We start from the raw sequence: 25309 nt of genomic DNA on the forward strand, positions 1-25309 counted from the left end.
AACCAAAGGGGAGGGAGGAAGAGAGAGACAGGAAGGGAGAGAGAGACAGAGAGAGCAAGAGAGAGAGAAAGAGAAAAGGAGCCTAGGGTGAAAGAGAGAGGCGAGAACTGGACACACCAGACCCTTGTGGCTCGCAATCTCACCTGCGTGCAGCGTTCGACCGTGCCGCCTTCCGCCAGACCAGTCCACCTAGCCAGTCCACTTCAGCGACTCTCGCCGACCGGATCGACGTCTACGCGTTCGCTGTTTCTCCGCTTACTTGCGCCAGCGACGACGCAATACCGCGTGCTCTGGCGGATTCCGGCAATCTGCCTCGGGATTTCTCGCGTATTCGCGATTTTCTAGATATTTTTGTCTACTACGACCAACTTGTTGACGTTGATCAGGATTTGAACCACGCCGAGGATGTTAAAGTAAGGGAAGGAAGCTATGATGAAGTTGACTAACGTCTGAAAGCAAGTGAAACACTGTCGGAAGGAATATCGTACGCCTGGACTGTTAGTAAAAAAAAGTGTGTCAACCAGTGATATTTCTGTGTTATAATCACAGCAAGCTCTTGAGTTAAAGCTTTCCATTGATCATTACACAATTATCAAGCATCGTGGATACAGAAAAGTGTAGATGGAAGTCAACGTGTTAGCCGTTGGTCGAAATGTAAGCTAATCGCTGGAACGCTCCTTTCTCCGCAAATTGCTCTCTCCCTTCCTCAGTGAAAGAGTGCGCGCACCGAAGGACACGCTGGTAGCCCGGCAGCAGGTGGCCAATTGATGTATTCGCCTCCACGCCACGAGGATGATGATGATGGACATGGGCATGTACGGAACTTACGGCAAGCCTGACTCATACCCCAACTACGTGTGCACGGGTCAAGGAAATCATCATCATCATCAACCCGTGTCCGTCGGGGGACACGTGCCTGTGCCAGCTTCGCCGGAACTCGCTCCAGCACACTACTTCCCTCAGACTGCGGTCTCACCTTACTCGTCCTCTTCCTCGGAGAGCTTCCTGGCGTCAGAGTCAGCCACATCTTCCGGTACGCCTCCACAGGGCTTCTACTCGCCGTCGGCGGGTGTTCTGCACGAGGATGGTTCCACGACCGCGATAATCTCCTCGGAGAACGGTCTGAGTTATACTAATTTGGACTACGCTTCCTCGTCGTCATCGTACGGTCAGCAGCACCAGCACGCGAACGGCTCCCATGGATCGGTAGATCCTCACCAGAGTTACCACGTTCAGCAAGCGGCGTACAGAGACGACCATCATCATCATCACCATCCCGCTTCTTCCTCGGGCAACGGTCTTCATCAAGGTCCCATGATGACCGCTGGCCACTCGAGAACGGAGCACGACCAACAGTTGCACCATCAGTCTTCTAGTCATCACCATCATCACCACCATCATCATCACGAGCCCGACTATCAGCTCGCTGGTACCACCAACTATCTACATCAGCTGCCCACCACTGAAGACTCGCTTCACTATCATTCGCAAATCCGACAAAACGACTACAGTGCACATTCCGCTGGCCACTACAAAGAGGAAAATCCGGATCCATCGTGTTATCACGTGTTGCAACAGTCGGGCCATCCTCAACACCCGCACCAACATAGTCACGGACATCATCATCAACAGCATCCCCATAGTCACCATCCTCCGCAGCAGCAACAGCCGCAACAGCCACACGTACCCACTTACAAATGGATGCAAGTGAAGAGGAACGTGCCCAAACCAGCTGGTACGTATTTTGATATTCGATGATTTGGGAGGAGGTTTGACTGGCGTGAAATTACTGGTCCGTGGGGCGATCCGGAGGCAGCTCGTTATTCAGCTTCTGTTTATCCAACGAGATGACTATTTTAAGTGTCACTAGTGGGAGAATCGTGCCTGTCCACTCTATTGATTCCTATCTCATGGAAAATTAATGGTCAATCGAGAAGACGGTCCGATAGAGTTACTTTTGAATCTTGTATCTTCCACGATGGTTTCATTCGGGTTATCGTTGATTAATGCGGATGAAAAGTAGGTTCAGGTACCTTTTCGATATTTGATGCGTTTGATCTACGTACTTCGTCGACTTTAGTCATAAAGTCGTATATGGTTTGCAAATGGAGGTTATTTTCACTTCTTTCAATTTGTAAAATCCAGGAAGAAGAATTGTCGTATTTAAATTTTTGAGTGATATGGACACAATTTACGAAATCTTAAAAAGTAGACAAAATTGTTTGTAATTTTAGAAAATATAGTGTCTAGAAAAAATGGCATTGTACGTACCAAGTACTTAAGTCCACATATATCAAAAATATGAGTACAAAAATGTACCGTAAAAGTGAAATATATAGAACGCTTCGTTGAAAAATCAGGATATTTGGCTGCACTTTTTGTAGCCTCTGTATGTTCCTATCGTTCACATCCGACGTGTTAAAAACACGCAGCATTGGGGTTAGGTGTTAAAAAGAAAAAACAGGGAAATAGGTATTTTCCTTTCAACAGACTTCTCCATCGCTGCTTTCCACGTTACTCACCCCGAGTTCTTGGAACAACAATTTGTAACGTTTAAGTGTCGCGACACGACCCAATTGTCGCTCGTTGACGACACTTTACACAAGTTCGTGCATCTCGAATGGCCGCCGCTGGTGAAATCGTGACGCGGTCCATTCGAAGCATCGAAGTCGAGAGGTTTTTCGCCTGGGTGGTGAATTCAATTAAGATTGACGGACAACTAAAATGTGACGTACTTGTTGGCCGACGACCTAGTGCCTTTCAAACGCAAACTACACGTAACGAGATTAATAAAACGTGACACGTAATTCCGGTTCGACAGACATCATTAATCTTGCACATGCTTCTCAGCCGATCGCGATTAGCCACATTCCTGTCTTCGCGGAGCTAGCTATCATTATTATTCTACAATTTATCATTACGATTAATTAAAAGTGAATGATTGGGTACACAGAATTTACCAAAGATCGGGTTGTTCGAAAAACGTCTTTATTAAAAATTTCCATTATGAAACTGCAATAAATTATTACCTTCGTTGAATATTAAAGCAAATTGCCGAGAAACATAAAAAAGTCATTGATACGAGAGGTAGAAGTTCGTAGAGAAAGAGAAGAATTTTTTCAGTCAGCTGGAATATTCGCTTCTATATTTCTCATTGGTTAAATGTATTGGCAACTAAGTGATTACGGATTTCGTCATTAGGTGGTAATGGCAAAATCCGTAATCACTTAGTTGCCAACCTAAAAGTAAAATCTCATTATTATTTGTTGTGGTTTCTATAAAACTTATTCGAAAGACATAGATGAAATGCTTTAAAAGTTTGTAAAAGCTATTCGGAGAAATTCATTGTCAAAAGGGACGAAAGATTTTTCAAGAGAGGATTCGTAAAATTGCAGATGGCAGGAAATCTGATTCTAATTAGACGTTTCATAACTCTCGCTACAAACTTCCCGAACAAGCTAATATTTTTCAACTCGGAATTGTTCTTATTTCACGCAATCAAATGAATCAAATACCAGACGCTTCAACGATGATTTGCAACATCGTAAAATCAAGATGTAGATATCGATTTCTACGTGACAAATTAAGAAGCACCGCTGATAATTACCGAGCCATGGTAACTAACTGTAATTATCTCGCGTGAAAATTACAAAGATACCGAAAGGAAGCGAAGAATGTTAGGTTAGACGAAACGTCGAAGTATAACAAACACGTATATGTTTAACGTTTCTGTAGAAAGAAGACATCCACGCGGTTATTCGTGAGCCAGGTAGAAATCAAAATTCGATACAGCAAATGATAAGAGGGCTTACTGAGATAGAACGAAAATTTATCGGTATTTATACTGTCTTCGGCTGAGTTATTTAGCCGCTGTTTACGCCCGTGCGACAGTCGTAAACGAGCTTGATAAGATTATGCACACGAATGCAACGCGTAACAGAAGATACCCCAAGCTTTTACGAGAATACCGTAGCTCCACAACCATAAATCTACCACTTGCGAATCGCTCGTCGGCTATCTTTCTTCCCTACAAACTACTCTCCATTACTTCGCCACGATAGATCTCTGATGCTTTGATTCGTGGCGTCAAGCATTTGAACAAGTTATCATCGGAGTTATGACGTTAAAACTATGTTCTAATATTGGGTTGGCAACTAAGTGATTGCGGAATTTTTCATTAGATGGTATTGGCAAAATCTGCAATCACTTAATTACCAACCCAATAGTTGGTCAGTTTTCTGATAATTGGACCTTTTGAATTTCAACATTTTCCGATATTTCTTGGCATTTAGAGGATTTTGTATCTCAATAGCGGGAATTTTTACAGCATCTGAAGAATCTTCAAGATCATTGACGCGCTATGTAGAAACGTTGGCATTTCGAAAATGTAAATTTAGAACACTTGGACGATTTGCAAAATGATCGTCGTGCTACGTGCGACAGTGATATCTGAAAAATCTGAAATCGAATATTCGGAATGATTGTCATATTACGTAACATACGATACTTGGAAGGTGTAAATTTCTTACTGAAAACTAATAAATTGTTACTTGTTTCTTGTTTGAAAATTGATTGCTACTTTGTCTTATTCCTTTACATAGAACTGTAGATAGAAAATTGTAATGGCTATTTATCATTTCCTGAATCTTTTCTCTTTTTCCTTTTACAACATAAACGATCCTACTACAGCGTGTTTATACACGGAAAAAGATATTTCGTGCATACCAAACGCGATTTATCACGCACGTTGGGTTCGATAGTGATCACGATAGATATCGAAAAGCCCTGATAAGATTCGCGCTTAAGAACGAAATTCTTGCACTCGAGTTATCTGATCATTTCGAAAGAAACGCCGCGGCGATAACAGGTATCGCGCCTGTAAAGCTTTAATTAAAAAGCGATATATTTTCGTAGCGCGTACGATCGTTTTGAGGCAAAAAGAAAAAAAAATAATGCTAACAACCCATTGAAATGACCAAACGCTTAAAAAAAGGCAAAAAGAAAGGAAGGAAGGAAGAAAAAAAAATGAAAAATCATATAAAATGCTAATAATACAGAACTGAACGCGATAACCTAAAGATTGCACGAAAGACACGGTAATCACATTACGCAAAACGGCAATTGAATGTGACGGACGAACAATTTATCTCAGATAGATCGAGTGAAAAGTACCGAGTGGTTAAACGCCTAACGATTTGCATAAGTGCGTGTAATTATAAACGTGGAAACGAAAATAGGGGAGAAAAAAAAACACCAGGCGATTTCATCGAGCGCAGGACTCAGGTCGTGGCTAGTTCAGTTGTCAAACTGTTAAAAACTTCATGAATAAGCAACGCGCAACAACGCCTGTTATCGAGCAAAGATCAGTCGAATTCCGGCGATTTAAAGTCGATTTCCCCGCCCCATTCAACCAGCCGTATACGCAGAAAGGTATTTTCCATCAGACATTGCACCAGTTTCGTTATTACATAAACGAGAATATATAGAAGAAGGAATTTCAATTTTAACGACTAGCAGCTAATCGACCAATGAATAGGTACCAGGGAATAATCTAACGTGACTAGTTCGATTACTTGTTTTTTTTTTTAGAAAACCAAGGCATAAAAGTGATTAATAACAGGTAGTTAGAGGCATTGGAATGGAATTCGAAGGAGAATTACATTATGTAGTTTTCAGATGTTAAATCGATATTCGATGATAATATCGTTCTTGTTTTCAATAATTAACGTACTGCTTTTTCATTCACTCGGAGATTTAAGTCAGCTGATTTGACTCTTTGTAACAATACTTAATCGCCTAATTGTTTCTTCTATCTTATTATATACTAAGTTAACCTATCAACAATTCTTATTTTGTTTTAAATAAAGGAAAGGAATAATGCAATATCTTAGAAAGAAAATTGTAACAAATAAAACCTTCAAATAGGATATTTCTTCTTCTTGTTATCTCTTTATTCAGAGGTAGGATCACAATAGCTATTATTTTATTCTATGGATAAATCTATCATACCGTTCTGAGCCAGGAAAACCTTTATTGCACATTCTTACATGGACTAGGGATAAAAAACAAAGAACATCTTAACTATCGATTAAATCTATCGATTGTAACTAGTACTATTTTCTAGTTACTATTTCTTGTAATTAACGCATCTGCATATGAATGACGAGTACGAACTCACGTTATCATTTTCAACACATCTCATAGAAAGAAAACATCCCACTGACCTCACTAAAGAAATAAAATAGTCAATTCTGCACGTTTTGTTTACGACGAAACAACGAATGCTAATAGTTTGTTGAAAGAAACGAAGCATTGTTATTATATGTCGCTATCAACTGTTAGCAAGGCGCCACGGTGCTCACCCGTGACCACCAATAAGATAAACGGTCCATTGGGGAAGAATGTTGTCTTACATCATCAATTTATTATTATTTTGCCATTATATGCTTTGAATAATAAAAATATACCCGTGGTATCCTCAGCGAAACATGCGATTTCGGCGTGGCAGTCAAAGTGTTAAACTACACATTTACTCAGCATCAATTTTCCCCGCTATATACATTAATATAATATTTTCTGTATCGTACCAATAATAAATACCAATGCCTAGTAACGAAATACTTTATACTCTTATAATTGAGAAATTATCTGAGAAAAAGTCCTACCTATATAAATTACTATAAATAACTACATAGATATATAAATTTTCTAATGGAATAGTTGAACTATTATACAAATTTGTATTCATTTTATAAATATGAAAAGAACATCTTTAAGGGCCATTACACTTATCAGTTGAAAGGTATCTAATATTAAAAACCCAGTTTAATTAATATTTCAAACGCAACCTAGATATATACATTTTCTAATGGAATAGTTGAATTATTATACAAATTTGTATTCATTTTATAAATATGAAAAGAACATCTTTAAGGGCCATTACACTTATCAATTGAAAGGTATCTAATATTAAAAAGCCAGATTAATTAATATTTCAAACGCAACCTAGATATATACATTTTCTAATGGAATAGTTGAATTATTATACAAATTTGTATTCATTTTATAAATATGAAAAGAACATCTTTAAGAGTCATTACACTTATCAATTGAAAGGTATCTAATATTAAAAACGTGAATTAATTAATATTTCAAACGCAATTTACTCAGTTCACGAAAAAAGTCTTTCAATTATTTATTAAGCAGAAAAACGATCCTGTCAGCCATCCTTAACATCCTAAATCCGTCGTCGAGGAATTACTTTACCCTGAACGGAGACATTGTGGAAACGATTTAAAAATTGAAATCAAGGTGTCGTAAAAATACGATAAGAAGGCAGTAGGAGGCTCGAAGCGTTCCCCTCTCTGATAATTTGCTTAACAGCGAACAGGGTTGCAAGCAATCGCCGGGTTCGAGCAGCTAAGCCTAGCCCGTTGAATGGAGCTTGTCAGGATTACCAGCGTTTCGCTTAATAGCTCATTATAATCGAATTAATAACGCCGGCCGAGAAGTCACCGGGGGTGACGCTTATTACACCGGGACATGCAAACGAAACGTTGAGCCGCCCTCGCCGCGCTCACCCCTTTACCCTTCGCCGCCACGAGCTTCCGGTCCCGCGTTCCTTATCCGCGATTTCCACGCGGCAATAGAATCTAACGATCTCCGGCCGAAGGTTTTAGATTAAGGAACCGTGACTGCCATCGACGTTATCGATACGACGTTATCCCACCTGATACCATTCGAAAAACATTGCGTATCTTTTTATCTTTTTACTTATTTTACTGAATTCTCTCCAGCGACAGGTATCTTCAAGTACATTGTGTTTTTATGTAAAGTAGCTCAGAACCTTTGTTCAGTTCCTCTTGACATTCTTTCAGTCCCAGCTTTTTTTGTGAAACGTGTGAAAGAAAAGCAGGATCCTGAAAATTGTTTCAAGATATATCATACACTTAAAAATTAGTAAATACAACGATAGTGTGAATGGTACTTAAGTGAATTTACTTCCTTTGTTTATTTAAATTGTCTTATCTTTTAGTTAAAGTAAATTTCAAACAAACCTCTTGAAAGTGTTGGCAGCTGCTGGTAACGAAACTGAAATAAAATTCCGAGTGCAAAGGGTTAATACGCTCGATGTTGTGTATGTTCAACGTTATATTTTGACAAATTATTGTATATTATATATATTATAGTCTCACCTTGCAAGAATATTCGATATGTTACTTGACATACTGTACAATTAATTCAACGACAAATGGATTTGTTTTTAGTGAATCCCTTTCTGGTGTATATCTGCATTACGTTGTCTTGTCTCACAATCCTGAAACATTACATAACAACCATAAGAAAAACAACAGAAGATGAAGCTTCTGAAGCTCATTGGTTTTATAACATTTTATACTTTGAATAAAAGAATTACCTACAAATGATACACGTTATTATCTAAATAAAATCTACATTAATAGAAGATCTTAAAAGGTCTTTTATGCAAATAAAAAACGATACAGAAAATTAGAAAATTATTTAATAAAACTTACTATCAATCTACGTTCGTCGAATAAAACTTTCGTCCAACGGATGTAACGCAATTCCAGAGGAGAGGCAGCTTCTTAACCGAAATAACGAGATGGGCGGAGCAAAATGGAGGGGGATTTCGAGAGATTTTGGTTGGTGAAGTTTTTTGGTTGGCCAGCAGAGCACAATAGCTGTGCTTTTTCCCTCGATGCTTCCATAATGCGTTCCGGGGGTCCATGGAATCTCTATGGGGACGCCCGGTGTGGACCACCACCCTTCTTCATGAGAAAAGCAGGAGAAAAAGGCCAACAGAAAAGGGAGAAAGAGAGAAGAAACAAGCGTCACGGGGCTGTCAGCTCTCCCGATTTATCATACACCACTCGATTTCTTCTCTCTTGTAATCAATAGCAGGATTGGCCAACACGCTCGAGGAAAAAACGACGCAACAAATAAGCAAGCCCCTGCACGAGACAGTAGTAATTCCCTGTATTCGTGCTGGTTTTAGAAACTAACACGTTACCTCGTCATGTATGTATATGTACTCACTTTTTCCCTCTTCTAATAACAGAGAATGCTTGAATAGGTAGAATTATTCGAATTTTTCTGCAATCACTGCCTTTTATTAAAAGGAACTTGTTTGGTAACAGAATATAATTTTCTAGATAGCCACAGGTTATAAAAGCGACATAGATTCAATGGTAAAAATTTCTTTACAACTTATTTCATAGAAAGTAAGAATAGATGGAACTATTGGAGTTTCTCTAGAATTACTATTTTATACTACAGGAATCTTCTTTAACAACAGAATACATATGTATATATGATCTTTTGATAATTGCCTCATCTCACAGAATTGTTCTATTCTATAGAATGGGTTCTATTGGGTTGGCGGATTTTGTCATTAGGTGGTAATGCTTCACTTAGCAATCACTTAGTTGCCAATCCAATATATTTATTGAACATGTTGTTATTTCTGTATTTAGAGGTAGGATCGCAATAGCTATTATTTTATTCTTTGGATAATCACACCGTTCTGAGTCGAAAAACCTTTATTACACTTTCTTACATGGGCTAGGGATAAAAACAAAAGAATATCTTAAACCTATCGATTAAATCCATCGATTATATCTAGAAGTATCTTCTAGTTACTAATTATTGTAATTAGCGCATCTGCATATGGATGGCGGGCGCGAACTCGCGTTGTCATTTTCAATAGAAAATTTCGTTACGATTTAAGTCATAAAAAAGTAATGAAACTTTAGATATCAAAAAATCTTGGAACTATTGGAACTTCTCTCGAATCACTATTTTATACTACAAAATCTTCTCTAACAACAGAATACATATATATATATGATCTTTTAACAATTGCCTTATCTCACAGAATTGTCATGGCTTCTGTACCTATTGAAAATTTCATTACGATTTAAGTTATAGAAAAGTAATAAAACCATAGATATGAACAAATCTTGAAAAATCGAGAAAATGAGGACAAATAACTAAAGAAGAAAATTGAGATCATCTGATGTTGGAACTTTTAAAAATTAGACACAGTGATGAAATAGTATTATAAATAAGAAATCGGACGTACCACAAAGTCTGTTACAATAAAATGAAGTCTGAATAATGCCCCGAAATATTACAAATTAGGTAATTTAGCATAAATCAGGGCTAATGCAAAAAAGTGCAGAAGCAATTGCAAGGAATCGCTGCTAGTCGAATTGGTTGCCGTGTTTTCGCCATTTCGCCAGTTTTACGGCACATTTCGCGTTACTTACGAAGAGAGTAGGCGGCCAGTTTCATTGCACGCTTTCGTTCGTCCACGAACGTCGGCCCTTTACGTTCCACCGTGTATACACACCAGCTTTCTTGTGCTGCTGCTTTACGACGTCACGTCACGTATCGAGCTAACCTTCAAATCGACTTCATCAATCGCAATGCTGCTGACGAGAGCGTGCCAGTAAAAACCTTATCTCAAGAATCGTGTCGTTTATCGAGTAAATTGAACACGTTTTGAATATATTCTAAGACAGATAAAGGAAAGACTGAATTTTTATTTTTTTCCAAAATTTGGATTGTTTTAAAATGCAGATAAATCTATCTGTGATTAGTTAAAAGACTTTGTGACTATGAAATTACAATATTAGACATTTTGATTATTAATTCATTGTTATGTTTTAATTCGCCATTATGTTATTTTGTTAAACAATAATGAAGTGGAAATTTACTGACATGGTAAAATAGCCAGACTTAACAAATATATGTTAAAATTCTTCATTGTTTGGAGAATCAGAATAAAATACAATACTAATAACTGGACAATGGTTTTTTATACTTGTCTATTGATTGTTATCTGCACTATGTTCAAGGATAATTCCAAAACATTGAACACGAAGCAGTTCTTCCTGAATTTCCTGCTGCTACGTTTTCCTCGTGGACTTCGTAACACACAGCTACAGTTACCATAACACTTCAAACAAGAAAACGAAAAACCTGTGATCGAGCTAGAGAAATCAGCGTCGAGCGATTTTGAAAAAGGAAAAGCTCATAGAAACAATAACAAATTCTGTAAAAAGTGGGAAGCAAAGAGAATTGCAAAAATACAAATAACACGATCGACGAACGTTTAACGTCAGCGAAATCGTCTAACTTGATAAGAAGCAGGAGAAACAAAAGTGGAAAAAGGATGTGAACGAAATAACACGGCACGGATGCAACTGACGTGTTCCTCATGCGCAAAAAGACCAAATTATCGCAAACCTAAACCGTCCGTGATCATAAGCCAGCGATTAGATTGAACAGGAAGAGGATAAGAAAAATGGAAAACGCGAGCGATATAAGTGGAGTGCAAAATAGAAAGAATGAGACGTCGTGAAGTAATGGTAAAAGGAAAATTCTTAAAGAAGAACGAGGTGTACCATTAAAACGTGTGTGAAAGTCAACTAAAACAACGAGAGCAAGATATTAAAAGATCTGAAAATTGCAACAATAGAAAGCAGTTTGTAAAAGTAGAAAACACGTAATTCCCAAATACTTACAATAAGGAACACATAAACAATGTTATTTGTTGCAAACTATTCTTATCACACACTGTGTATCTCACATCCTGTTTCACCCACGCTACCTTCTCCTTAACTTAATTTTCAGCGAGCAATAAATACCCAAATACTAAACTCACCATAGAAAATTCAACTCTGGATAAAATCAAGAAATCAAACCAATGAAACTGAATTGCAGTAAAAAGCTGCGTAAACCATTTCCAAATACTACAATTATTCTACAAAATTCCTTCCACGAAAATATAAAATAAAACCAACTGAAGCCAAATGGAACTATTGGGTTGGCAACTAAGTGACTGCGGCTTTTGTCGATACCACCTAATGACAAAATCCGCAATCACTTAGTTGCTAACCTAATAAACTGTCTAAAAAGTTGAATAAACTATTTCTCCTCTTGTTTCACCAAACAAAAAGACTTTTAACATTTCCAGCAAAAATTTACAGCATCGTTCTTTCATTGCCAATGTTAAGAAATATTTGAACAATAGAAAAACACGATTAGATGAAAAATAAGCGCAAGAACGTGGCAGAATTAAAGAACAGCTTCTCTCTTTCTCTGTGGCCGGAAAGGCTCAAGTACTTGGTACACGAAGAGCGGAAGAAAACAGAACGAAGAAGCAAGAGGTAGGTCGGTCAGTTTGCGAGCGAAGGTAGAGTGGAGCGGCTGACCAAGCAAGCAAGGAAGCAAGCAAGCAAGCAGTCAAGCAGGCAGGGCAGCGTGTTGCGGCGCGGCTGGGGCCGTCGGCGGACGCGTGAGTGAGTGGCCGATATCTCGCGAGGGGATCAGAGGATCGTTCGCGTGTTTCCACCCGGGCTGCCACCCGCCGAACCTGGCAACCCCGGATCCCGCAAGTCCCGCAACAACCCTGGCCGGCTGCCTAAGTAACTGACTCCCCTTTGCTCCCTCGTCACTCGCCCCTTCTCTCTCTCTCCTTCTGTTTCTCTCTTGCTAGCTCGCTCGCGCCCGCGTTGCAACGCGCTGACAATCAACGACCACCCTGTCCACGTGTCTCGCGCAACGGTGATTTTCATTTCCGCGGCACTTCACCGACGATATATCGCGACGACGCGAGCGTGGCTCGAGTGCTGAAAAAACCTCGAGTTCAATGCTGCGACCATGTCGGAGTTTGGGGTTGCGAAAAGGTGTTGCTTTGAGAAGATCGAACGTGTGTGTGTGTGTATGTGTGTGTGTGTGTATGAGGGATGGAAGTGGAGGTGGTTGATGTTAGAGTTGGAAGAAAGGAAAGAAGGTGAATGGAAGGCGAACGTGTTGGGGCTTGTAAAATTAAACTCGGTGTATAGTAGGTGTTTCTCTTTCAAAAATAATTACATTGCTTTGGATTTATGAGTTTGGTTTACGAATCACGTTGGTGATAAGAAAAAAGGAAATTAATAAGATTCAAAGGCTACTACCATGCTATTATATTTTAATGACTTCCTACATTTAAATGGTTGAGGTTAACTACAGAGAGATTATATCGGATAAGTAGCAAAATCTTGTAGTAATTCGTTGTAATGATACGTCTTTCTACACTGCGTTATCTGTTAATGAATTTTTAGTTGCAAGAAGAACAGATCACAACTCCTATAATCTCGTTTTATTCTTCCAAATTAAAAATCGTCTGGAAATTTATCAGTTCCATGGCAAAGCCCTCCATTAAAGTTCTTCAAAGAACGAAGACTTCTTTATGCCTTAAATATCTCCATTAATTTTGATAACGATCATTTTGGTTTTTAGAAATTGAAAATAACCCTTATAGAAATCAGTATATCTTTAAATCAGACTTTGTACATCGAACTTTTAACATTTTACCGACCGCTAGTGATTCAACAGCATACGCACGTCCGACCGGCATCTCAGGCGCAGATTCTCCCTAGCACCGGCTCTGTTTCGGTTTGAACTCTCCAATACCATTCTTTTTGTTCATCGCGAACGGTACGTTTTTCAAATTGATATAAAACTGTGGCAGCTTACAAAGCAACGCAACTGACGCAACTAAGCAAGGTACCTTAGTCCTAAATAACAAATTACTGCTCAAATAATGAGAAAGATTGTCGGCGATAAAAAGCCGATTAATAGATTATCGGTCGGTGAGCGTCGGAGACAAAAACCCGATTAATAGGCTATCGGTCGGTAGACATCGGTGACAAGAACCGATTAATCGACTATCGGTCGGTAAAGTGTTAAAAGAATCAGATGTGATGTAATTTAGATCAAAGAAAGTTTAAAGACCTAACCTTACATGTTAAATACAGATATTTGTAATCAATTAATTTATCCTTAAATACATAGAAGTGATTTCACGAGGATTAAATTTAAGAATCAAATGGAACTTTTATTTAGCTAGGATTGCGGTTAGATTAAAGTTATCTTAAAACGATCGGATAAGTGAAACTTATATTTCACCGTGCGACGATAAGCAGCATCATAAATCGATTGGAGAGGAGCAAGAAAGTCTAGGCAACAAGGCCAATAAAAATGTTAATCTTAATACGCGAAATCGACTGACCTCGAGGCCATAAATAAAGCTGACTGCACGCAATCGTTCGGCACTATGGATCATGCCAAGAAATTCAGATTTCGGCCTTAACTAAAAAGCAAACACTTCTTACCAAAAAAGAGAAAGGCAAAAACGGAATTCATTACCATGCTCAGACTTTGCTCGTTGAGTACGTACATATACTATTAACCTTATTCCAATGGTTTAGCTAGATTTTTTATTTTTACAAAGTAAGGTAATTGTTTATTCAGATCATTGATAGTACACAGTCGATTTTATATAATTGGCCAAGTAGTTTCGATCGAAATCTCGTTTGCAAAAGCCCACCGTTTATAGTGACTCAGGACATTGGTTATCGCGATGCTGAAATCAAAGTAGCCATCGTGACACCCGATGACAAGGGGTCGAACAGAAGGAAATTGTGTCAGTAAAATTGTTTTGTTGCTTCTTATATACATCGACAAGATCCAATTGATACATATTCTGTATAACAATTTTCGAAAAAACGATTTATCTATTAGCTAATTACAGATCAGAAATTAGTTTCTATACCGTACAAGTTCATGTAACGATGCTTAGAAAGCTCGTAGAAAACCTTTGTTCCTACCGAATCTTAAGAATTCTCTAAATTCTAAACGATCTTATATTTAATCCTAATTGTGTTATTAAGTATTCAATGAAAAAGACATGACTGCCTTCGCTATGGGAGTCATCAAAAATTGAAGAAAACAGAAAGTTAATATACCAACCATCTGTTATCTATGATCTAGAGTAACGTGCGTTATCGTTCAGTCGGTACAATCGTGAGAAAATATTTGCTCGGACAGATGCAAAGAGAGTACGCGTGCAATAGTTACATTCGTTTGTACGTACGTATGTAAGTAGATCCATTCTTTTGCAAGCTCTCATAACAGCACGTGATACAGATAAATGGCGAGATCGGATTTCCCCTTCATTCGTATTCTTTATTTAAATGGTCGGTTTATTAGAAGGATGATACAATTAAAAAGTAATATAATAATATTTAATAATAGTAATAAATAATATAAATTTTGAGATACCTGCGAACAATATGTTGTTAAAGATCCTCGGTATTCAAAGAATATTAACCCTTTACACTGCTATGTCGAGTGTGACTCGACATCAGTTTTTATCTCAGCAGCTCCCTTGTCGATCCAAATTAATAGATTCTAACCTGGAAATTGTTTCAAGATATATCATACACTTAAAAATTACAAAATACAACAATAGTGTGAATAAAACTATATTTAAGTGAATTTCTTTCTTCCTTTATTTATTTAAATTGTCTTATTCATTAGTTAAAGTAAATTTCAAATAAAACACTTAAAAGCGTTGGCAGCTGCTGGTAACGAAACTGAAATAAAATTCCGAGTGCAAAGGGTTAAGGAAATTCACTGATTGTTAAATTCACTGTTTGTGAAATTCCGGAAGCGAGTGATTCCTTTCTTTATTTAATCAATATCCCGAATGTGGATAGAATCCATAACGTGCCATGTTATGGCTATCAAATACGAAGAACAATATATTATAAATACATTCAATCGCACGCGCATAAATTTTTATCCGCCGCAAATATGTGAGATCGTATTTCCCCTTTCAATTCAGTGTACAATAGAACTCCATTTATTGGAACGATTACGCGATTAATTGAGAAATATTTGGTCAATTAAAAAATAATATTGGATTAGCAACTAACCTAACATTACCACCTAATGACAAACTCCGCAATCACTTAGTTGCCAACCCAATAAGATGTTGTATTCTTCGATTACTTTCATCCTACGAAATAGACGATTCGCTAGAAACAAAAAGCAGCTGTTGTCGAATTTTCTGATCTTCACTAACGCGTAATAACGCAACATAGTGGAATCAATAAAAAATCATCTGTGTCATGACTTATTATATTATTGAGTAAGAATTATCTATTGGGTTGGCAGCTAGTTAGTTTAGTTAGTTATTTGCCAGCCCAATAGATAGCGGAGAAAGCTGGTAAACTCCTATTACATGAATATATATGCATATATATTCATATGCATTGTCATTGTTATATCCATTGTCTCTCGACGAGTTCAGGTGTTCAGATACGCTCGCCATAATAAGTATTTACGCGCCGTTATATCTATTACAGCATTTTGGTACTAATTCTATACATATATAGTCAATTTTGCATCATTTACTAATATTATAGTACACTACAAAAATTTGATACCATAAAAATGAAACGTAGAACTTGATGAAAAATACACTTCGCTGAAGAGGAAGACATACGAATATGTTTTTTAAACTAACAGGAATTTGATGTTTTGGCCAGTGAAATAAAATGTTGCCGTAGAAATGCATATGGAATCGTGACGCGACAAAACTCGTGCACATCAAATCCTGGAGCGATTCTTGAGGAACGTTTGGCGAACGAGCGTTGTAACAAAGCACGCGCACAAACGTAAAACACGATCGCGCTATTGACGTCGTTCAAGCAACAATAACGACTTTACGAGGCTCGTTAAACGTCTCGATATCCCTTATTGCCGTTCAACGAGCTTCGTTACAACCGACGAACGAACAATTCGCGTTTCGCGAAAGGCTTCTGCGTAGCAGACTCGATATTTATTGGTAAAACGCGACATAACTCCGCAAATTGCTTTTGAAACTTGGGAAAAAATGAACGATGACATTTTACAACGTCCATTATGGACCGAGATAAGGCGGTGAGTATAAACGCGGAATATTTAAAGGTAATAAATTAAACAAGTTATTACGGAATGTCAAACAGCAACAAGATGTTCCGAGGATGTATACCGGTTGATGGCTACTATATGCTACTTGTTCCATAATAACACGTTCTAATGGCTTTATTTTTGTTATAAATATTGAAAGAGATTGTTTCCTAAGTTTATGTTTAACGACCAACCTTGGAAAATTACTCGAGGTCCGTGCAGGCTTCAAGCTTGGTCTTTGTAAAGAAACATTCAATTATACGGGGATATGAGTGGAATGTTTGCTTAAAAGAAGTTAGGATGGCGTTGTAGCATGTAATCGGATGTGGAAATCAGATAGTTTCAAATACAGCTGGATCCTGACGAGTGGATCCTTTTTTTTTTTTTTTTTGACCTACGGCCTACCCTGTTCGGATTTCTAGAAACGCAAGCAATACTATCGTAATAAGAAAATGATTAAAATACTCGAATTAATGACTGCGAAATGACTAGACCAATTTTAATGTTATCGGTACAGTTGGAATATTGAAACACGCTATTACAGCAAAACAGTCAAATTAATCTTCTAAGAATTCTAATAATTTATTTCAATGATTATCAACTTTTACTATGGTCAGGTGCAAATTTATTTAATTTCCAATAAGCAATATAATTTCCAAATAAATAATACTCTTAACAGATAATATATAATGGAAACTAAAAATCGATATGAAGTTAATGAATCGCCGATCACCAAGCACAGCCGATCAAAATTTTATCCTCGATTTACAGTGAAATTTTCTCGAAAACAGAAGAAAACCATTGCTCGACAACGAAGAAAATCCGAAGAGGAAGGAAACTGGTGCCCTTATCCAGGTCCATCTTTCCGGTAACATAATACCCTATGGCTGCTCGCACGCACACATTTCATCCCCTCTAGTTCCTTTCTACGTCATCTGCGCCCTGCCCCCCTAGCTTTTAGCCTTTGAATAATATTTGAATTGCGTAATGCTCGTCTAACAGGGGCACGTTCCCTACCACAAGGCCAAATGATCCCGTATAATCAACGGATTAACGTCTTACGATTTTATCGGCACCATTAAAGAAGCTTGTTCGGTGTACCAAATCGTCGTACATATTATCCTGGAATTTATTAAATTTAATTAGGAGAATAGCACGATTTAGAAACAATCAGAATGCAGTGAAAATAGATAAAAATTGATTGCCATTAATCGACTTTCTTTTTAGTAACCACAACAAGAAATAATATTTTCTAACCTCCTTTCATCCTTTCCCTCGATTGTATATTTATTGTACATAATTTAATATTAGAAGGTTACATAATTTAATATTAGGTTAGAAGAAAATTTTCTTGAATTTTGTATCTGAAGAATCGAAGACTATCGTGACTAGAGTTCCTGCGTTAAATTTATTGTGTAGGTATCACAGAATACGATACTTTATGCTATTATAGGTGGCATAATTATTTAACAATTGATAAATTATAACGATGAAAACCGAATGGCTACATATTACATAGCTATATTTTCCCTATCGACACGCAGGATCGCAATTCTGCGATTAATAAACGCATCCTCGAAGAACCGGATCGAGAGTAGGAACTCTAAACCAGATTGATCTTAATGTTTTCGCAGAGACTCGATCTCAATTCGTTTTACCTCTCCTGTTTTATTTTCGATTCGATCTTCTCCTTTTTCCCCTGCTTTCAGAACGAATTATCAACGTACATATAATGAAACGAACCGATTAAAGCTTGTAATTAACACATTCACTACACATGACCAGTCGACACGTACTTTCAAGATATGTGTATGATACCAACTTAGATGCGTGATACAAACCGAGTGTCCATTTCTATCAGATATACAATAACGCACATATTTTCGTAGCACTTGAATAATCGATGAATATTTAACTTTAAGACATGTACAATTTACCAACAATATTTGAACACTCGCCGTAAAAAACTAAACCTTTTGTGCAACCAATACAATCATAATAGTCATATCTTTACTCGTGATATTTCAAAATGTCTCGTGTAACATGTATAATATAATACATTATGTATATATAATAATACTTCCACGTAAACCACTGTATACATAGTGTGATAGATGTAATAGATATAATGGACGTAATAGATGTTCGAATGATTACAATTTATGTACATATAAAGATTAACTGCATAGATACAGGTGTGGCGCAGAACTATTTGTTAACAAGGCAATTTATATGTAACAAAAATCTGATTCACAATGAACGGGTAAAAACCATGCAACATCTCGATTCTGTAAAAGCTTCATTTAATTCCTACCTCCTTACTCTATACATTCCTCCACCGACCTCAAAAAAATCAAATATTGGATTGGCAACTAAGTGGTTGCGGATTTTGTCATTAGATGACATTGACAAAATCCGCAATTACTTAGTTGCGAACCCAATAAATTGCAAACAACAATCGAACGACTCCTTAATGACGAAAGCATCTTTTTGAACAGTTCTTGGATAGTTTTGAGTAGTAATAGACCTGGAAACACCTAGTCAGAACAATGTTTCTACTCACGAATAACCGGCGAGGTCGGAGGAGAGGCTAAATAACTGGAATTACGGTTGCATAGACGGTACAAAGATCGTTCACGTGAACGATATTCGGCCAGTGTTTCCTGCACTGTTCCATTTGCTTTTATCCACTGGCATTATCCAACCTTCCCTGCCCGCCCCTCGCACTCTCTCTAATTTCCTCGCCCTCTCGTCGGGTCGCTCGTTTTCACTCGCAGGCGCCACGTAAAATAATAATATTAAGCCAGGTGAGATTTAATCGGGGGCCTTTGAACGAAGCCTGACTGGCATGCATGCTTCGAAACCGCGGCCACGCTGCTGTTTCCCTGTGTTTTACCTCGTGTATACGTGTTTCGCATGTGTGACGATAGGCTCGCGCGAGCGTGCGAGAATTACATTCATGTTCGAGCTTAAGTGCACTTGGTCGACTGACGTTGCGCCACTCGAGGGATATAATAATTCGTCGTTCTTCTACTAGCAACTTTCGCTGGGAACCATGACCACGCCGAACATTATTGACGAGAGAAATTTTAATCTGAAAGAAATTTTATCATGAGGAAATTTTACGCGAAACGTATTTCATTTAAAGTAAACTCTATGGAAGTGAGATTTGGGGGAACTCTATCGAAGCAGAGATGGATAATTGTAAGGCATTTTGTGATCGAGGAGTATGGACTGAAATCTCTGAAGAATTTTCTGCGATCTCACTGAAACATACATGATATATACATACGAGTAGAATAGGTAATCTTATGATTTTTCTAGTAATTTATATTTAATAATACTTTACCTGAAAAATAGAAACTAAAGCCAAGATTTGTAACAGATATAGAATTTTGCTTTATTCAATTGGACACGTGATCTATGTTATGAATGTGACTATAAGAGAGTTAACAGAAAGTTAAGAAGTGAAGAAAACTCCTGAAAATAATTTATGGTTCCCTTGGGCTATGGCCAATTGTAATCCTTAACCCATGCCAATTTGTCTATTCTTTAACCTGTGCTGTCCCTTGTGCCTTGTTCTCTTCTCATTTGCACCTCAGCAATATAATTTTAAGTTAATCTTAGCATTATTTAAAAACTACCTGAGAGTCTAATTAACTCGAGCGATCATTACAAAACATCCTCTCGTACATCGCATAAATTACACCAATGTATACTAATATCGACAATAGTCCAATTCCTTACACACAATGTTTGGAATTTCTTTGCAAGAGCAAACCTGCATTCCCGATCTTCCAACCGTAATAACTATTTCGCCCGTCTGAAAATTAACAAAAGCATTCCTTCGTTAAAATAATGTTATCGGATGAAAACGCGGCAAAGAAGTATTATGAATATTACTTGAGGAGGTAACGCGATCTAATAATTGTACTACTAAACAATTTTAATCGATACTAATATTAATGTTCGTCGCAGAGTAAGTAGCAGTTGCCAGGATATCACGCTAACGCTTAATCGAAAGTGATTCCTTCATTCCACCTGAGCGAGCGTTTCTCGGGGATTTGCCTTTTTGAGAAATGAAATCAGACGTGGCTACCGACTGCCATTGCAAAGCCGCCTGGTACACGATACACTGTAAGCAAGAATTTTATCGATTGAACGATGGTCAAACAGTAATACGGATTACCAAGAATTCTTGCATCTAGTTGACAAAGTAACTCCTTGCTGGAAGATCCACCTTTTCTGTTAAAAGTGACGCGAAGAGACTTCTGTTTTATACAGGGTGTTTCTACAATCTTAGATGCGATTAGAAAAGTGGTGATTCCTCATTCAAAAAGTTAACATTAGTAAACGTATACGTGATGAATTTTCAAAGTTATCTTCCTCGAAAAGGAAGCTTCGTATGTAAAAATTTTATTTCATACTCTTCATTCATACCTTCGCGAAGAATTACACTGTTCTCTGTTGTACTACGATTGCAGAGATGCCTCGTATTTTGTATGACTATGTACATTTTATTTTATTGGTTCGAAATGTGTTCATACCAGTGTGTACAATGAAAACGAAGCTTTATATATAAAAGTCTTTTCAATTTATAATTTCACAAAGAAGTAACCTCTTCTCTGGTGTACGACGAGTAGAGAAAACTATCAACAAGTGCCCGAACTGTCTACAAAAGTAAGAGATACTACAATTGAAGGGACACGTATTTTCTATAAATATATCATCTTTTTCTACTGATTCAAAAAGTATGTGAACTGCAATGTTTACGATACGATTGTCAGCTAGTCTGTTACCTTTACGTCTCTATCTACACCATTCTGTATCCACATTCTTATGAGATAGTAATATACAAACCCCAGGCAACGAAAGAAACGCATAATTCCATTGCCACGAACATTTCATGTTCTATAAAAATATAATTTTAAAAGATCCAAGAAAAACTTGGATGCAGCACTAATGATCACTGATGTATAGAGACGTTCGCCGGCCTGGCTAGGAGAAAATCAGCGGCAGCGCACGCTCTGTCCTTCCGTTAAGGTGCTAAATTGATGAATGAGTGGCGAAAACGGAAAACATTCCATTGTTCCACGCCGGCTCGTGGACTAATAGAACTTGTCCAACTCGATTATTCAGCTTGAAGATGCGTGAGCTTAATGGCCGCCGGCTAAGTTCCGAGCGCGATGTTTAAGTGACTGATGTTATCAGATTATTTGAAAAATCTGTGAAATAAAATCCGTACAAAATAAGTTGATTTTCGTTTGAGTTAGATTTAATATACGTTTGAGTCTCAATTAAATACTTCTAATATTCGGTAAAATACAAAAAGGTGATAAGGGGAATGGAGCAATACAGGCAAACACGGGTGAAAAAGAAGATGTGACTCTAAGGCGGTGGCTTGACAGTTTCGTCCGCCCTCTGCCATTAAGTAAATTGACTTCCACATACCGGTAGGCTAAATAACAATCTAATTTCCATAATGCGTAAGTGACGCCACCTTTTTTCATCAGAACGCATTTCTCCCTAGTTAGAATAAGTTTAGTTGCATTGCTTTATATCCAAAAATTCCCTGCTAATGAACACGCGTGTAAACAATTTGCAACTTCGTATCGAGTTTCCGAGTGAGCTTCATTGACGGTGTGTTACGATTCGATTGATATAAAAAATTGTACTCCGTAAAATTATTATCGAAATTGTTAGACGAAATTATGTGAAACATGGTTCGTGTGGCTATATTATGTTTGTTTCGTTTGCCTGTCAGTCCAACACGACAGCTGACTATAGGCACTCGTCAACATAACTTGACTCGAGATCGTAATTACGAAACTTAATTTCTGTCTGTGGTCATATACATATTGTCAGACAGCTCGATACGATTATTATTTTTGAAGTAAAATATTTGAACGATCTCGTGATTACATACACGTATAGGGAAAGGTGGTTAACATGATCCAAGTCGAGTATGCTTTTAGAGTGACCACCAATCGGTTGATAAATACGGGCTAAATAAAATGACGTAACAACTTACCCTTGACATTCGACAACAGCTGATGCAATTTGATCCAGATTTAGGGCTTAACCCTATCGGTCTTCGGTAAAGGGTGGACAGGTTCGCTCCTTAGAACACTGACCAGCTGTGTTGGGCAACAAACGGCTGTCGCTCGATGGACCAGAGTTAAGCTTAATTCGGTATATATTACTTTTAACCTCTTCCGTTAACGCATCGGTCACGTACGAAGGGCATTGACATCTATAATTAAGATGGAAAGGAATTTGAGTCACAACATGTGCCCTTCTGAATCACACAAATATTGATAATAAATCTTAATGACTAGAATCTCGTAATTGTAATTGATATATAAAATTACACAGATGTTTTACTTTTCTAAAGCTTTACGTCAAAATAGTTCTTTCGCATTGTTACTGCTAGTGCTAACATTTTTATGAATAGTAAATATAAAGCAAAGAATTTCAATATATATAAACGCGCTTGTAAATTTTATATAAAAAGTTCCTAAATAAAAAGAAAGATCAAAATTTGTTGCAGCAGCAAAGACAAATCTAAATGTGGGAGAATATGGCGGTAGCACAGTTGGAGGTGGAAACGGATCCCCGTACGCAACTACGACGAGCGGTCCTGTGAACTGTCTTACCGGCGGACCTATGGCCGGTATTGCAGGTAGCTTCAACAATACCGGCCGAACCAACTTCACGAACAAACAACTAACAGAGCTCGAAAAAGAATTTCACTTCAACAAGTACCTGACCAGAGCAAGGCGTATTGAAATCGCATCAGCGTTGCAGTTAAACGAAACGCAAGTAAAAATTTGGTTCCAAAACAGAAGAATGAAGCAGAAGAAGAGAATGAAAGAAGGTTTAATACCGGTTGATAATACAACTGTGACACCACTCAGTGGCGCCAGGAGTTCGAGTAATTCACCAACTAGTTCCTCGAGTCATGAAACTAGTGGTCTCGGATTATCTAGTTTTACGAACGATAATAGTCGGGAATCCCCACCCTCGTCTTCGAAAGATTGACGCGTTCCTTACTGCAGCAACGAACGTATCTATGGCCTACGACTTAACGATGATTGGTGAAAATTGAAAAAAAAGCGTTATTTTAAATCATGTGATTTGAATTTACATGAATTTCCTTGCTGCAGCAGCAACAATATCTATAATAGTATTTCCAATTTTAATAGAACGGAATTATTGTAACGATATATGATACACTCTTTCGACGATTTTGAAAATTATCAAAATTAACCGAATATAGTATAGAAATTGAACGATGTATGTACCAATTAAGCGAACTATTTATTTTCGTTTGAGTTATATATGCCGTAAAGGCAATACGAACAGAATTCCTGAAAAGTTACCATATACCTCAGTTTGTGTAAATGGTATAATGATATTTATATATAATTATAAATACCAATGATTGATCACAGCATATTATGTAAAAACAATTGTGAAAATATTCTCAGATGCTAATTGATTACATCTAGAGACCAACTTTCTTTTTGGTGAGGACAATTATTGTTTGATGTTATCATCTTTACTATATGGTAATATTTTAATTACTTTTTTACTCGTCTTTTCTCATTTTGTTTATTGCGAGACATTCCAACATTGATAAATTTACATACCAATGAATATTGTTAACTATTCAATACTTACGAATTATTGTAAAATTTTACAGTTGTATAAATTTTACATTCTCAAAGAAATTATTAGATACTGATAAAGATAATAAAAATGATCTTCATAAATGTAACAGTGTACTAGTAGATTATAAACATTCTATAATGATAGCATGATAACAGTAGTTGTGCTCCCAATTTGAATATCTTCTGTATGTATATGTACATATAATCTAATGCAAATCTTGTGTGAGCAGCAATGTACGTCATTATACAGTAAAACATTACCAGAGTATTAAAAAAATACAAGAAGATCATTGCACAGACGCTATAGCTAATAATTGAAATGTATAAATAAGAAATTACACTGTATGATGAATTTATTTTAAAATGATTGCAAGATTTGCATTGATTCTATTTAACTTAATTTGATCACTTAAAAGTTAACAAATTAATGTAATCGTATAGTTATATAGATTATATTGTGATCTAATAAGAAATTCTGTACCTAAATGAATTTGGATATAATAAATTGTGATTATTCTGTAGTATTACTTAGAATTCTGTAGAGAGAATAAAATATTAATACACTACGAAAGAAAACTTATAAAATCCACTGAAACTCCGAAATAAAATGATTTACCTAATTATAACTTCGTATTTTACGACTTATTCTCTGTCAGGAACCAAATTAAAGTTTTTAGCACGCACTATATTTTCTTAACAATTCCTCCATGCATGGTTACCTTTTTTCCATATTTTCAACAAATTTAAAACATTATCTGACCAATTTTATGAACGCATATACTGAATTCAAAATACTCACAGACAGTATACAATAGCCAGCATTTACTCAC

General features: G+C 37.1%; 1 protein-coding gene and 1 long non-coding RNA gene across 3 annotated transcripts; one reads left to right on the forward strand and one right to left on the reverse strand.

Annotated features, from left to right (window-relative positions):
• Window positions 1-202: 202 nt before the first annotated feature.
• Window positions 203-24970, forward strand: LOC117160336 (uncharacterized). 2 transcript variants are annotated; one of them, XM_033341027.2, is made up of 2 exons: window positions 203-1735; window positions 23357-24970. In XM_033341027.2, exons 1-2 carry the CDS (start codon window positions 793-795, stop codon window positions 23845-23847), a joined length of 1434 nt encoding a protein of 477 aa, XP_033196918.1. In that variant the 5' UTR covers window positions 203-792; the 3' UTR covers window positions 23848-24970. The 2 variants fall into 2 exon arrangements, with proteins under 2 accessions (XP_033196918.1, XP_033196919.1); XM_033341028.2 differs by having other exon boundaries at window positions 23360-24970.
• LOC143304002 (uncharacterized) lies at window positions 6998-9705 on the reverse strand. The gene is made up of 4 exons (XR_013060681.1): window positions 8535-9705; window positions 8196-8317; window positions 8058-8091; window positions 6998-7919 (listed from the first exon to the last, which is right to left on the reverse strand). It is a non-coding gene; the product is annotated as an uncharacterized LOC143304002 (long non-coding RNA).
• Window positions 24971-25309: the final 339 nt, after the last annotated feature.

This window comes from Bombus vancouverensis, chromosome 18 (genome assembly GCF_051014615.1).
Source record: "Bombus vancouverensis nearcticus chromosome 18, iyBomVanc1_principal, whole genome shotgun sequence".
In the NCBI taxonomy this organism is placed as follows: domain Eukaryota; kingdom Metazoa; phylum Arthropoda; class Insecta; order Hymenoptera; family Apidae; genus Bombus; species Bombus vancouverensis.

Coding starts and splice junctions, on each gene's coding strand:
- LOC117160336 (XM_033341027.2), top strand. CDS start 793: ATGATGATGATGGACATGGGCATGTACGGAACTTACGGCAAGCCTGAC. Junction 1,736..23,356: donor GAACGTGCCCAAACCAGCTG/GTACGTATTTTG, acceptor AATTTGTTGCAG/CAGCAAAGACAAATCTAAAT.